The 12,468-nt window shown below is 52.5% G+C and overlaps 1 protein-coding gene across 3 annotated transcripts; it reads right to left on the bottom strand.

Moving 5' to 3' along the window:
- Nucleotides 1-574: 574 nt before the first annotated feature.
- Nucleotides 575-10,380, bottom strand: HEYL (hes related family bHLH transcription factor with YRPW motif like). Of its 3 annotated transcripts, XM_049774967.1 has the most exons (5): nt 10,188-10,277; nt 9,856-10,051; nt 9,278-9,361; nt 8,054-8,135; nt 575-3,293 (listed from the first exon to the last, which is right to left on the bottom strand). In XM_049774967.1, exons 2-5 carry the CDS (start codon nt 9,886-9,888, stop codon nt 2,629-2,631), a joined length of 864 nt encoding a protein of 287 aa, XP_049630924.1. In that variant the 5' UTR covers nt 9,889-10,051; nt 10,188-10,277; the 3' UTR covers nt 575-2,628. The 3 variants fall into 3 exon arrangements, with proteins under 3 accessions (XP_049630924.1, XP_049630922.1, XP_049630921.1); XM_049774965.1 differs by lacking the exon at nt 9,856-10,051 and having other exon boundaries at nt 10,188-10,380; XM_049774964.1 differs by lacking the exons at nt 9,856-10,051; nt 10,188-10,277 and adding an exon at nt 9,650-9,795.
- Between the last annotated feature and the right edge of the window lie 2,088 nt (nt 10,381-12,468).

Here is a 12,468-nt window from a genome sequence, read left to right as displayed (position 1 = left end):
CTTTGGGTGAAGAGAAAAGTGTCTGCATGCCCAGAGAAGGCTGGGAGGGTACAATGTATCGCGAATAAAGGCAAGGTGGGTGGCAGAGGCTTGGGGACACAATTGGGGTTGGTAGAGGTTAGCAAAAGGGAGTTTACAACCAGTGGAGAAGAGCCTAGATTTTTCTTTTAGGGGACGAGCAGCTCTGGGCCACAGCCAGTGATGTTTAGGTTCTACTCCTGGCTGGAGCACAGGGGCCATGTACTGATGGGGACTGAACTCAAGGCTCCTTCCTCAGAGAATGAACTCTGGGTTTTGTGCCATGCCTCCAGCCCAGGAACCTGGAATAGGTTCTTAGAAGCCCAGGGTGACAAGACAGGTTTGGAGCAGTTCAGTTGAAAGGATTTGCAATCTCTCTGTTTGCTCTTGAGACATCTGACTGGCAAAGCTAGAGGGAACTCAGGCAGACCTTTTGGGGGAAGGAGCAGTGCATGTGGAGGATGGGGAGGGTGGGGAAGAGGGAGGTGATGTGACCATACCAGAAGCTGTGGGTTCAAGAGAAGTGGTTAGATTCCAGAGTCAAATCTCATGAAGGTTTCCAGAAGTACAAAATCTTTATTGGCTGCTACCCCTGGTAATGGGGTGGGAGTCGAGGGCACCAGGAAAATTTAGGCTACAAACAAATGCTCAAACATAGGGTGTAGGCAGAGTATCACCCTCCACAGTCTCTGGGTGAGAACAGATTCAAAATGGGTAAGGAAGCTGGAAGCCCTGGACCATGGGCACCTTCTTAGGGGGCATCTGGAACACTAACCCATGTGGGGGTACCCACAAGCATCTTGAGAGTTGGTACCCAGAGATTCATTTCCCATGGTCCCATGAGAAGCTCATTGGGTTCTCTCATTAGGAAGTTCACACCCCAACCCCAACTGCAGCAGTAGTCTGCTACTGGGAACCAAGGAACAACTATCCAGGGTGGTCAGGGAGAAGGGGGAGTGAAGGGAGGAGAGGAGGGGCATTGGGAAGAGAAAGCTCCTACTCTTGGGGAGAGAGGGAAGGTGGTCTTGGCTTTCTGCCAATGCCTCAGAGCCCATTGACCATCCTACCCTCTCCACCTCTGGCCTGATGACCCTTCATGGTCACATTGACCAGGCCCTGCCCCTGAGCACGGCCTTTGAGGAATGTGCTTTTTCAAAGGAGCTTTCTGGGTCATTCCAATGTTCTCTGCTCTCTGTCCCACTTCCCTGAGAGTGCTTTTCCCCAGGGTTTGTGCAAACTCGACCTCAGAACTACAAGGCTCCACAGGATCAGAGGGAGAGGGAGGCAGAGCCCCCCCACTCAGTGGCTTTGGAAACACTCAATGGCTGGCACAGAAGCTGCAACCACTATTCAGCAGCTTCCCAGATGTCAGGACCCTGGAGGGAGGGAGCAGACACGGAGTGGCTCTGAGACACTTGAATGTCTGGGCTGGTGACATTGGCCCTGTCCAGCTCAGGTCCTGTGATCACCCCATCTGGTCCAGTCTCTGCTGTGCCCCTGGGAATGGAGATTGGGCCATATGTTTCCCTCTGTGAGGAAGCCAGCAGACTGGGTCAGCGCGTGGGGGTGACAGTCTGTGAGTGGAACCAGCTGTGTGGAATCCGGGGGTCGAGTGGGGGAGACACACTGGTTCTCAGGCCCCCCGACCTCTGCGTGACCTTGAAGGGCCCAGCTGCCTCCTCAGTCCTCTCTCTGGGCCCTCTTTTTGGTTATTTTGGTCCAGCCTCAAGATCCTTGGCTGTCTGTCCCCGCAGTCTGTACTCCCTCCATGAGCTGGAGCCGGATGCAAACCAGGCGCATGTCTGGTGCTGAATCCCAGAGGGTCTCTCTGGGAGCCGGCACATGGGAATGTGGCCTTGGCACTCTGAGCTCAATGGGGCCACTCGCCTTGGGAAGGATCGGGGCTCTCCATGGCTCAGTCCAGCCAGCCTCCTATCTGTGGGGGTTAGTGGTGGTGGTGTAGGGGTGGCTGTTCCAGATCTTCCTGGCTGCTGCTCAGACACAACTGCCAGCTGAGTGTGGGGAGCTGTCCGCAGGCTGCAGGGGGATCTGCAGCAGGTCCTGCCAGCCAGGTCCTTGGCTTGGTTATTGGTGGGCAGGTTCAGTGTGACAGAGATCCTGATGCAGGAGAGCAGAGGCAGGTAGACAGGGTTTCAGGAGGCCTTGTGATGGCCCTTTCTTGACCACTGTTTCCAGAAATCGAGGCAGTTGCTGAGTTCTGTCCACCCGACTCCCACCCCTGGTCCTGAGAAGGACAGGGTGGGTGGGGTCTCACTTCCTGGGGTGGGGGCAGGAAGAATAGTCTGCCCCCAGCCATGGTGCCACCCAGGTTCAAGTTGTTGCTCCCAGACTTATGTATATAGCCCTGTGGGTCCTGAGTAGGAGAGTCAGGGCACAACTCTGAGGGGCTCTCCTGGACTCTGTTTAGGGAAAATTTGTCAACAAGCTCAGAGCGGCTCACATGAGCAGGGTAGACACACAGGGCCAGCTGTGAGCAGGACATCGGGGCCAGAGGGCAGGGAGAGGGGCCTGAGCAGGGTGAGAGTCTCGGAGCCATTGGAGGGAGTAGGCTAAGAGGCAGGACTGAGCTGGTAACTCAAAGACTCCAGCTCAGATAGCCCCTATTTCTGCAATCTCAGGAATCCAGCGCCCAGTGCTTGGTGGCTTCCCTGCTGGCCCTGGGGAAGAAGCCCTAAGGGCAGGAACAGCTGAGTAAGCAGGGGACCTCACCACCCCAGAGGGTGTAGGGGAAGGGGATCGAAGGAGGGGAGCCATGAGGCTGCTCTGGGCAGCCCTGCCACTGGGGACCGTGGGCAGGGGTGCAGCTGACCTTTCCAGGGTCCGAGCCCGCCTGGTGGAAGCTGCCCCTCGACTGGCTAGTAAACCCCTCCGGGCAGGCAGGGCAGTGCCGGAGGCTCTGCGCACAGGTGGGGCTCGGAGGGCAGGGAGTGGGTAAGCAAGTGTGGAGGTGCTGGGGGGCACGGGGATGGGCACTCTGCCAAGGAGGGCAAGCTGACTACTAGGGGCTGAGAGACCAGGACAGCCATGGAGGAAGGACCAAGGCCAAGCAGCAAAGGCCAGTGGTCCAGGGGGCGTAGGGCAGGGCTCCATCTCAGCAGCGTAGCTGTTGAGGTGGGAGAGAAGGCGAATCCGGACAGGGTCTGCACGGCTGCTGGGTCCTTCAAGGACACCCAGGTATCTGATGACCTCAGTGAGACATTCTCGAAATCCGATGCTCCGGAAGTCAATGGCCAAGGCTCGGGCATTGAAGAATCCTGCAAATGGAGACTTGATGAGGGTTGAGCAGGGGTGGCAAGTACCCAGTCTGCAGCCACTCACTCTCAGGAGTTCTGGACCACTTCTCTACTCTAAGCCCCAGTCTCCCCACTTCCAGAGTGGGAACAATCATCCCTGTGGGAATTGAAGCTGCAAAGCATGGCAGAATGTCAGATTTTCACACAGTTTATAATAAATCCAGAAAAGCAAACATTTGTTTTTGCCTTTTCTTTTTTAGGGAGGGCCATACCACCCTTACTCATAGAGGTGCCTGAGGACCATATGTGGTGCCAGAGATTGAAGTGGGGCCTGCTACATGCAAAGCGAGTGTCTTTTTTGTTTGTTTGTTTGGCCATACTCAGCAGTGCTCAGGAGTTACTCTTGGCTCTGTGCACAGAAATCACTCCTGGCAGGCACAGGGGACCATATGGAACACCGGGATTCGAACCACCAACCACCGTAGCCACTTTCAAAGCAAACATCCTACTGCTGTGCTATCTCTCTGGCCCCTCAAGGCAAGTGTCTTAGACCCTGTACTTTTTTTTTTTTTAGGCCACACCTGGCGGTGCTCAGGGGTTACTCCTGGCTGTCTGCTCAGAAATAGCTCCTGGCAGGCATGAGGGACAGTATGGGACACCGGGACTCGAACCAACCACCTTTGTTCCTGGATCGGCTGCTTGCAAGGCAAACGCGCTGTGCTATCTCTCCAGGCCCAGACCCTGTACTTTAACTCCAAGCTGAGAAGCAACTTGTGGCCTATGTGACAAGGTTTCTGTAGACACTTCTTAGGTGTGACATGGCCATGCATACTGAGGGACCAGGTTGGTAGCATGGAAGGCAATGGAAGTCCCTCAGAGAAGGCAGCAGAATGAAACCTAGAAGGAAGGTCCTTGGAAGGTTCACAGAGTAGACTTCAAATCCCAGCTCTGCTACTTAACTGCCTGCCCATGGACAGGTCACTGAATCAAGGAAGTGAGCAGGAGAGAAAGGACAACAGAACTTGACATGGGTTCAAGCCCTAGCACTCCATATATGGTCATTTCAGGCACCTCCAGAAGTGAATCCTAAGCACAGAGCCAGGAGTAAGCCCTGAGCACTCCTGGGTGTGGCCCCAAAACAAAAACAAAATCAGATGTGCCTCAGCTTCTTTTGCTGTGAAATGTGTGTGTTCAGAGCTGAGGGTGAAATGAGCTGAAATGTGTTGCAGAAATGAAATGTGTCAACAGTGAGTCCTAACTGTCATTTGTATGCTTGGATCCTGTGAGAAATACCAAACCAATGAGGCACTCTGAAAAGCAGGACCTCACTCTGGTCCTCAGGAGCTGTCCCCAGATTGAAGATCCTCTCTTTGATTCTGGTGAAAAGTGCCACATGACTGCTACTGGGGTCATCACTGAGGGCTCCCTTCACCTGCCCCCTTCCTGGGTAGACAGTGAGCATTGGCTACATGACTAGGGCAGCAAAGATCTGTCTGGTGTTCATAGTCCTATCTGTGGTCCCCAAGGAGGGCCTGTGTTTGGAGTTGGCCTCTTTGGGGAGAGTGCCAGCTTTGAGGGATCCAAGCTCCTTCACTGCTGTTTGAACTCTTTTTCCTTAGTCAATAGTTGCTGAATCCTTACTAAGCACTAAATTTGCATGATCTAATTTTGAGTTTGGTTTTCTTTCTTTTTCCTGAGAGGGCTTTCCAAGGACCAGGGGCCAGGAACCATCAGGGCTACTCCTATGCAGGGGCCAATGTAACTGGGGATCAATGTGATACTGGGGCTTGCACATGCCAGGAATACAGTCTGGTCCCCAAGTCCCTGGCTTAGCATAATCTAATTGAATTCCCCCACGCCCCCCCCCCAAAAAAAAACCCTAGCATTGGGGATGGAGCAATAGCATAGCGGGTAGGTATAAGGCATTTGCCTTGCATGTGGCTGATCTGGTTTTGATTCCCGGCATCCCATATAGTTCCCCGAGCCTGCCAAGAGTGATTTCTGAGTTTGGATCCAGGAGTAACCCAAGTGCTGCTGGGTGTAGCCCACCGAACAAACAAACAAACAAACAAACAAACAAAAATCCTGGCATTATTCTTTGTAGAGATAAAGGAGCTGAGGCATAGAGAATTAAATAGTTTGTCCAAAGTCATAAAGTGAGGGCCAGAGGATTTGTTTAGTGAGTAGGATGCTTGTCTTCCACACGGCCCACTGGGTTCACATATGGTTCCCAGAAACCCACCAGGAGTTAATCTGACCACTGCCAGATGTGGTGCAAAAACAAAATCCAAAAAATAACAAAGTGAGGAAATAGTGGAGTCAGGATTCAAATCTAGGCCAGTATTCCAATTTTCTTTTCTTTCTTTCTTTCTTTCTTTCTTTTTTTTTTTTTTGGTCACACCCAGTAGTGCTCAGGGGTTCCTCCTGGCTCCACACTCAGAAATCGCTCCTGGCAGGCACAGGGGACAATATGGGATGCCAGGATTTGAACCAATGACCTTCTGCAAGGAAGGCAAATGCCTTACCTCCATTCTATCTCTCTGGCCCCAGTTTTCCAATTTTCTATCTCCCTATTAGCCTTAGTAAGAAAATGATGATGCCAATGACCCCCACCCTTGAGACCAGATGAGATAACAGTGAAAGCATTGTGAAAACTTCCCAGGAAATCCAAACATGAATCTATATTTATTTATTTATTTATTATTTTTACCTCACTCAGCAGTGCTCAGAAGCTACTCCTTGCTCTAAACTCAGAGTGGGGGTTGTTTCTAACAATACTTGTAGACCTTCCTTGGGAGCTGAGGATAAAATCTGAGCCTACTGCAAGCAAAGCAAGCTCTCTTGCTCATTGAACTATCTCTCTTGCCACTAAATTGGTATCTTTCTTTTTGGGGGTGAGTGGGAGGGATTAGGTTACATGCAACAGTGCTCAGGGATTACTCCTGGCTCTGTGTCCATGGGTCACTCCCAGCGGGATTAGGGGTAGATGATATAAGGTGTTGGGGATTAAACCTGGGTTGGTCAAATGCAAGGCAAGTGCCTTACTTGTATAACTCTCTCTCAAGCCCTCAATATTTTTTCTTTTCATTGGATAAGGTAGCCATTGAGAAAATTTAAATTTATGTGTGCCCATTTCTTCCCCCCCCCACCCACACCAGCTGCTGAGAGACAGAGTCCCTCCTAATGACCAATAGCCTTGTGTTCTTCTGGCAGAAGTTCTTAAAGTGACTACTTACATCAGCGGTGTGGGACATGTTTGCTAAACTAGCACATCCCTAAACTCCAGCCCAGAGACCTACCCTGCTGTATCTCTCTAGGGTATGACACACAGCTCTGCCTAACCCCAGATGTCACTGTTGCCACTCAAGGTGTGCCAGGCTAGACTGTCAGACCTATACTAATTATACTAATGGGCCAATGAGGAATTAGGAGTTAGGGGATCCAAATTGGGTTAACTGCAAGCAAGACCTTAACCCTTAACCTAGCTCCTGACCCAGAAATTATTATTATTATTATTTTTGGGGGGGGTCACTCAGCACTCAGGGGTTACTCCTGGCTATACACTCAGAAATTGCTCCTGGCAGGCTCAGGGGACCAAATGGGATGCCGGGATTTGAACCACCGTCCTTCTGCATGCAAGGCAAAGGCCTTACCTCCCTGCTATCTCTTTGGCCCCCAGAAATAATTATTTTTTATTTTGTTTTTAGGGAGGGGCCATACCTGGTGCTTCTCAGGGATTTGAACTCAGGGATCACTCCAGGCAGGTTCAAGGGACCATAGGTAGTGCCAAGGATCAAACTCTAGTCATCTGCTCGCAAGCTAATTGTCTTCCCCACTGTACTATCTTTCAGACCCCAGAGTCATTTTCTTTTTAATTTTTATTTTTTTATTATTTTTGGTTTATTTGTTTTTTGGGCAACATACTCAGGAGTAACTCCTGGCTCTGCACTCGGAAATTGCTCCTGGCAGTGTCAGGGGACCATACGGGATGCTGAGGATCAAATCCAGGTCAGCCATGTAAGGCAAACACCCTACCTGCTGTGTTATAGTGCTCTAGTCCCCAAAGCAAGAAAGTTTTTATTGAAACTTATTTAGAAAGATGTGAGGGGAAAATAAGGGAGAATATATGCTCTAGAGAGGCTTCTCCAGAGGAGAAATAAGCAAACAAAGAAACACGGAGACAAAAAAGCAAGGTCCATGTTCAGAGAAAAACACAAGCTTGAAGACTAAGCCCTCCAGAAACTTTTTTCAAGATCATGATCTTATTGGACTGGATTAATAGGGAATGAGACACATGTGCTTGAAAGCCTGAAATCGATCTTAACTGAGAACAGATGTACCAATCACTCCAATCCTGCCCAAGACCATGACATCCCAGAAGCAGATACACAACAGAGTCACCTGGGGCCTAAAATCTCAGACCTCTCCCTGGGTTCTGCTAGGACCCCAATGAGGATTATCTTTTTCAGTCTAATGCTTAATGAAGCCTTAAGGGGAAGAGGTGGTGGTGGTGGGGAATGTGACCATTAGGAAAAGCCTGGGAAGAAAAGCTTCCCCAGGTCCAGACTGGGAGGAAAGGGCTGGTGCACTGTTTATGTCCAAGGCATTAAAGTGCAGAGGCTGATGCCCAAAGAAGGGAATTATGGACTTAAGAATGGTGTATGGGGTGCTGCTTTGCCCCCCCAACAGAGCCTCATCCTCTTTCTCTCAAGGGTGTTCACAGGGTCCAATCCCCAGCTCTTGGTGGCAGGGACACCTCCCAGTCAGAAAAGCATCCCTACCTGCCCCTCCTGTGGCGTGGAGCATTTTCAAATGATCAACCGTCATCTGGAGAACCTCAGCCTTCTCCAGCTTCGAGGAGCCCTGTGTGTATACAAGAGAAGAATGAAGACACCCCACCACTGCCCAGGGTCCCTGAATTCAGCGTCAACACTGCAGCCACCTCAAGGTTCTCACTCCATTCCCACTTTACCACCACCTGCAGCTGGAATTCAGCAGCTGCGGCTGTGTCCACATGGAACAGCTTCTCTGCAGCTTCTGTCCATCAGCCCTTTCTAGATCTTCCTTTCATCTGGCACTGAGCAGTGGGGGTTTGGGGGGTGAACAGACTCCAGCTGTGCCTTCCCAGTGGGTGCTCCATGGCTGGGCTGCCTTGTTATTTCCTCTGCACACTTGGGGCTGGGTACAGCCGTGGTCTGCCTCCCCAGCTCCCTGTGCCCACCACCCACATCTATCCCATAAGGCCTCACAACTCCCTCTCGTCCTTTGTATCCAGGTACCATACCCACTGCCATGCTCATCCTGGAAGCCCCAAAGTACAGTCTGGCAGAAGTTCACTCCCTGAACTGCCTGTTCCATTTCTTTGTCTTATTCTCATTTGGAGCCACATCTGGAGGAGCTTGGAGAACTCTGTGGTGTGAGGAAAGAAGCCAGGGCCTCACACATGCAAGGCAGGTGCTCTAGCACTGAGCTCCAGCCCGGGCTGGGTCTAAGTCTGGCCTAGTTTCTAATAGTTCTGGAAACGCTGCTCATACTGGGGCCAGGAACTGGGAATCTCACGAGTCCCCAGGTGTCAGGCCTGTTCTGCTCTGTACCCTTTCTACTTACTACTTCTCTGTCCTCCCAGGTTCTCAACCCAATGGGCGTAATTGCCTCAATGCTTTAGAGTTGGTTTTATTTTTTTTTTTTTTAGGGGACTGTTTGAGTCACCTGGCAATACTCAGGGACTACTTTTTCTTTGTGGTCAGGGACCATGAGGTGCTGGGAATGGAATCGGGGTTGCTGCATGCAAGTGAAGCATCTTAACCCCTGTGCTATCTCTCCAGCCTTCCAGTAAGATGACATATACAGGACCAGAGAACCTGAGGTCCCTCCATAACCTAAATGTCCACTCCCTTGTCTCTGGTTAGTGGCAGATAACAGGAAGTAATCTCGAGATTTCCAAAAGAAACGGGCCCTGGTCCCTCTCCCTGAAGTGCTTCCAGCACAGCCAGAGCATCACACACCTGCTTCTCAAAGGCCGTGGGGACAAGGCGCCGAAGCTCCGAAAGGCTGCTGTTAATGCGGTCCCGGCGCCGCTTTTCTATGATCTGGAAGTGGAGAGGATGAGAAATTATGAGAAATTGTGTGGAGGGATTTCCTCTCCCTCCAAAAGTCCACTCCCCCTCACCTATGTGGACTCAGAAGAGAAATCTATTCTGACTGGATGGAAGAGGAAACAGAGGTCCAGAGAGGGAGGAGGGCTGGCCTAAGGTCACACAGCAAAGAAGTGCAGACCTGGGAGTAGAACATCAATCTCATTGTAGGGTGGAAAGCAGGACACACCCACAATGGGGCAGGGAGAGCAGAATTCGTAACTGGGAGCTGCCCTGGAGGACCCTGTGGGGGCAGGCAGGGCTAGGCCACCTGGAGGGTGGAAAAGTTCCACACATTGTTCTCTCCAGCTTTGAAGGTCTTAGTCCACACCGTCTCATTCCACTTCACAACACAGTAGCCAGGATCCCACTTCTGTACAAGACCCAGAGTGAAGTTGGACTTGGGGGGTGCTGTCTAACTTCTCCCGTTAGCCAGCAGCAGGCTGGACCTGGTCCGGGAGAGGGGGAGACTCTGGGGTCATGGGTCAACAGCAAGGGGGAGCCCTCTTCCAGACACAGAACACTGAAGCAATCTGCCTAAGGTTCTGAGCACCAGAGGTTGATGTTCTGATGTTCTCTTCAGAATAACCCTGAGGGGAGGCCCTGCCACTACATCCCAGCAGAGCTGAGGGACTGAAAGCACCACTGCAAGGATGAACTTGGATCAGAGGCTCCATGCTCACTAGTACCAGAGCCAGAATTCAAACCTGGCTTGCAGTTTCCTGGTGGGGTATCTGACGGAGTTGGGGGGTGGGGGGGCTCTTCAAACACAGTCACTCACCCCTCGGCGTTTCTTCCGGGCTTGCATCTGGGAAGGACTGGGGGTGGACAGGGGCCTGGCCATCTGGCTGGGGTGGAAGAGAGAGGATGATTTTTTCCAAGCCCTGGGCCATATCCCTGGCCCGGGCTGACCTCCAAGGAGGCCAGACTGTGGGCGGGCAGAGACCCTCCCAGGCGGCCTGGCAGGGAGACAGACAGAGGCAGTCCTCTTGTCTCCCCATGGCCTTCCCTGCAGGCAGGCAGTAAGGGGCTGGCCGCCCCGCACAGCCTAACCCCTGCTTCTCCACTCTCACCTGTCATTTGCTCTGCCCCCTCCCCTTGCCCCTTCTCTGCCCTGGTACCCCACCCCTGACCTCACGCCAGCCCCACACTCCTGCGGCCACCCCCCTCTACCCCTCACCCCTGCCCCAGGCCTGAGCATCGCACTCCTGCAACCCGATCCCGGATTCCGGGTAGGCGGGGCGGCAGGGCACGGGCAGCCGCCCGCCGGCGGGTTGGGTTTCAGAGGGAGCCGCTGGGAACGAGCGTGGAAAGCGCAGACGCCGCCGCTTCCCACGGGCCGGGCGCGCCGGCCGCCCGCCCTCCGCCCGCGCTGCAGCTGCCGCCTCCTCCCACGCAGCGCGGCCGGGGGTGGGGAGGCGGCATCTGGGTCACAGGCCCCTTCTGGCCTCTGGGGACATGGCCCTGGCCTCCCTAGAAGGCCCCAGGCCCGCCCCAGCCCGGGCTTCCCGCCCCTGCAGGCCCCGCAGCTCGGGGGAGATCGCACGCACCGCGGGAAGTCCCACGGGGAAGAGGCCGGCTCTGCGGCTTTCCCTTCCCAGAGCTTGGCCGAAGTCACCTCCAGCCCGGCGGGACAGGCCGCAGGCCCTCTTAACGGTTTCCTGCTTCTCAGTCTCTGGAGCCATAGGGGACTCTCTGGCCTGGTCTAAGGGAGGAGCTTTCATTCGATCACTGGATCATTCAGGCCTGGAGGGTCTGCTCAGCTCCCCTGGGGAGACCCCACTGTCAGATCACTCCGGCAGGTGCTGTCTGCACCTCACATCTGCTCCTGTCTCCCCTTCCATCCCAGGGCTGTGAGGCATTCCCAGCCCCAGCCTACAAAGCCTACAACTGGACCATGTCTGATTCCTTCTGGGTCCTCACACTCCTCACCAAAACCTGTCCATTCCCTGTCTGAAATGTCCCATCTCCCATCCATCTTTCTGTCTTCTTCGTCTCCACTGCTGCTCTCACACTAAGTCTATGTCACCTTTGAACCTGATCATGGTCAAGTATTGACAGGCTGAGAACGCTCAAAGGGCTGAGAGAGTGCTTTGTATATGGGAGGTCTGGTTTGGCTCTCCAGCACCTCATGATCCACCAAACAATGTCAGGAGTGATCCCTGAGCACTAAACCGGGAGTACTCCTAAACACTTGGGGTGTGGTTTCCAATAAAGGAGTTCAGTGTTGGGGCCCCCTTTCACTCCTCTTTACCACTACCAAGTTTATCTCTGCAGCAAGCAGAAAGATCATTCAAGTGCAAATGTGATTTTGCCTCCGCTCCTCAGTTACTTCCCAAGGCTTTTAGGATCAAGGTCACCCCCTTCAGGAGCACTAGCTGCTCCCTATCACTTATGCTGTGTAGGCTGGTCTGTAGATGCACTAACTCATTCTGAAGTAACACATATGTTCCCCTAATCTAGAATGCTCTGATTCACTGTCATCTTTTCAATTCCAAGCCCTTCTGCCTAGTAATGTCTTACCCTTCAAGTTTCAACTCAAATGCCGAGTTCTGGGGTGGTGGGGGTGAAAGGGCTGAAATTGCTTCCTGATATTTCCCTTTCACTGGGCATCCCCTGCTCTGAGCGCTCCTAGCACCCTACATTCACAGCACTTGGCCTGCTTTTGCTTCTATATTTACATGGTTATTTGGTTAATGTCTAATCCTTCCAGGCCTCTAACCTGCATGAGGTAAGTAGCTATTTCATTCTCTTGCAGCTCTAGTACTCAGGGAGAGCTTCAGACATGGTCAAGCTCTTTCTGCCATCCTCCCTGGCACCACTGGCATCACAGAGAGGAAAGCACATATAGGATCTACATGGTAGGCTGGTGGAATGAGTGCTAAGTGACTTCCACAAGGGCTAGTCCACATAACTAGCCTCTGGGCCCTGGAGATTGGGAACACTTTTATCAGCTCCTTGAAGAGAAAACTTGGGAGAAAAAAGATCAACATTCGTTAGATCTGACCACTGTGCTTTTGAATCTGTTCAATGACACTTAGAAAAATCTATCTTACATCCAA

The sequence above is a fragment of the Suncus etruscus genome, chromosome 6 (assembly GCF_024139225.1).
Source record: "Suncus etruscus isolate mSunEtr1 chromosome 6, mSunEtr1.pri.cur, whole genome shotgun sequence".
NCBI lineage: Eukaryota > Metazoa > Chordata > Mammalia > Eulipotyphla > Soricidae > Suncus > Suncus etruscus.
The sequence above is the reverse complement of the archived record's forward strand: the minus strand, read 5'-3'. Positions and strand labels throughout refer to the sequence as shown.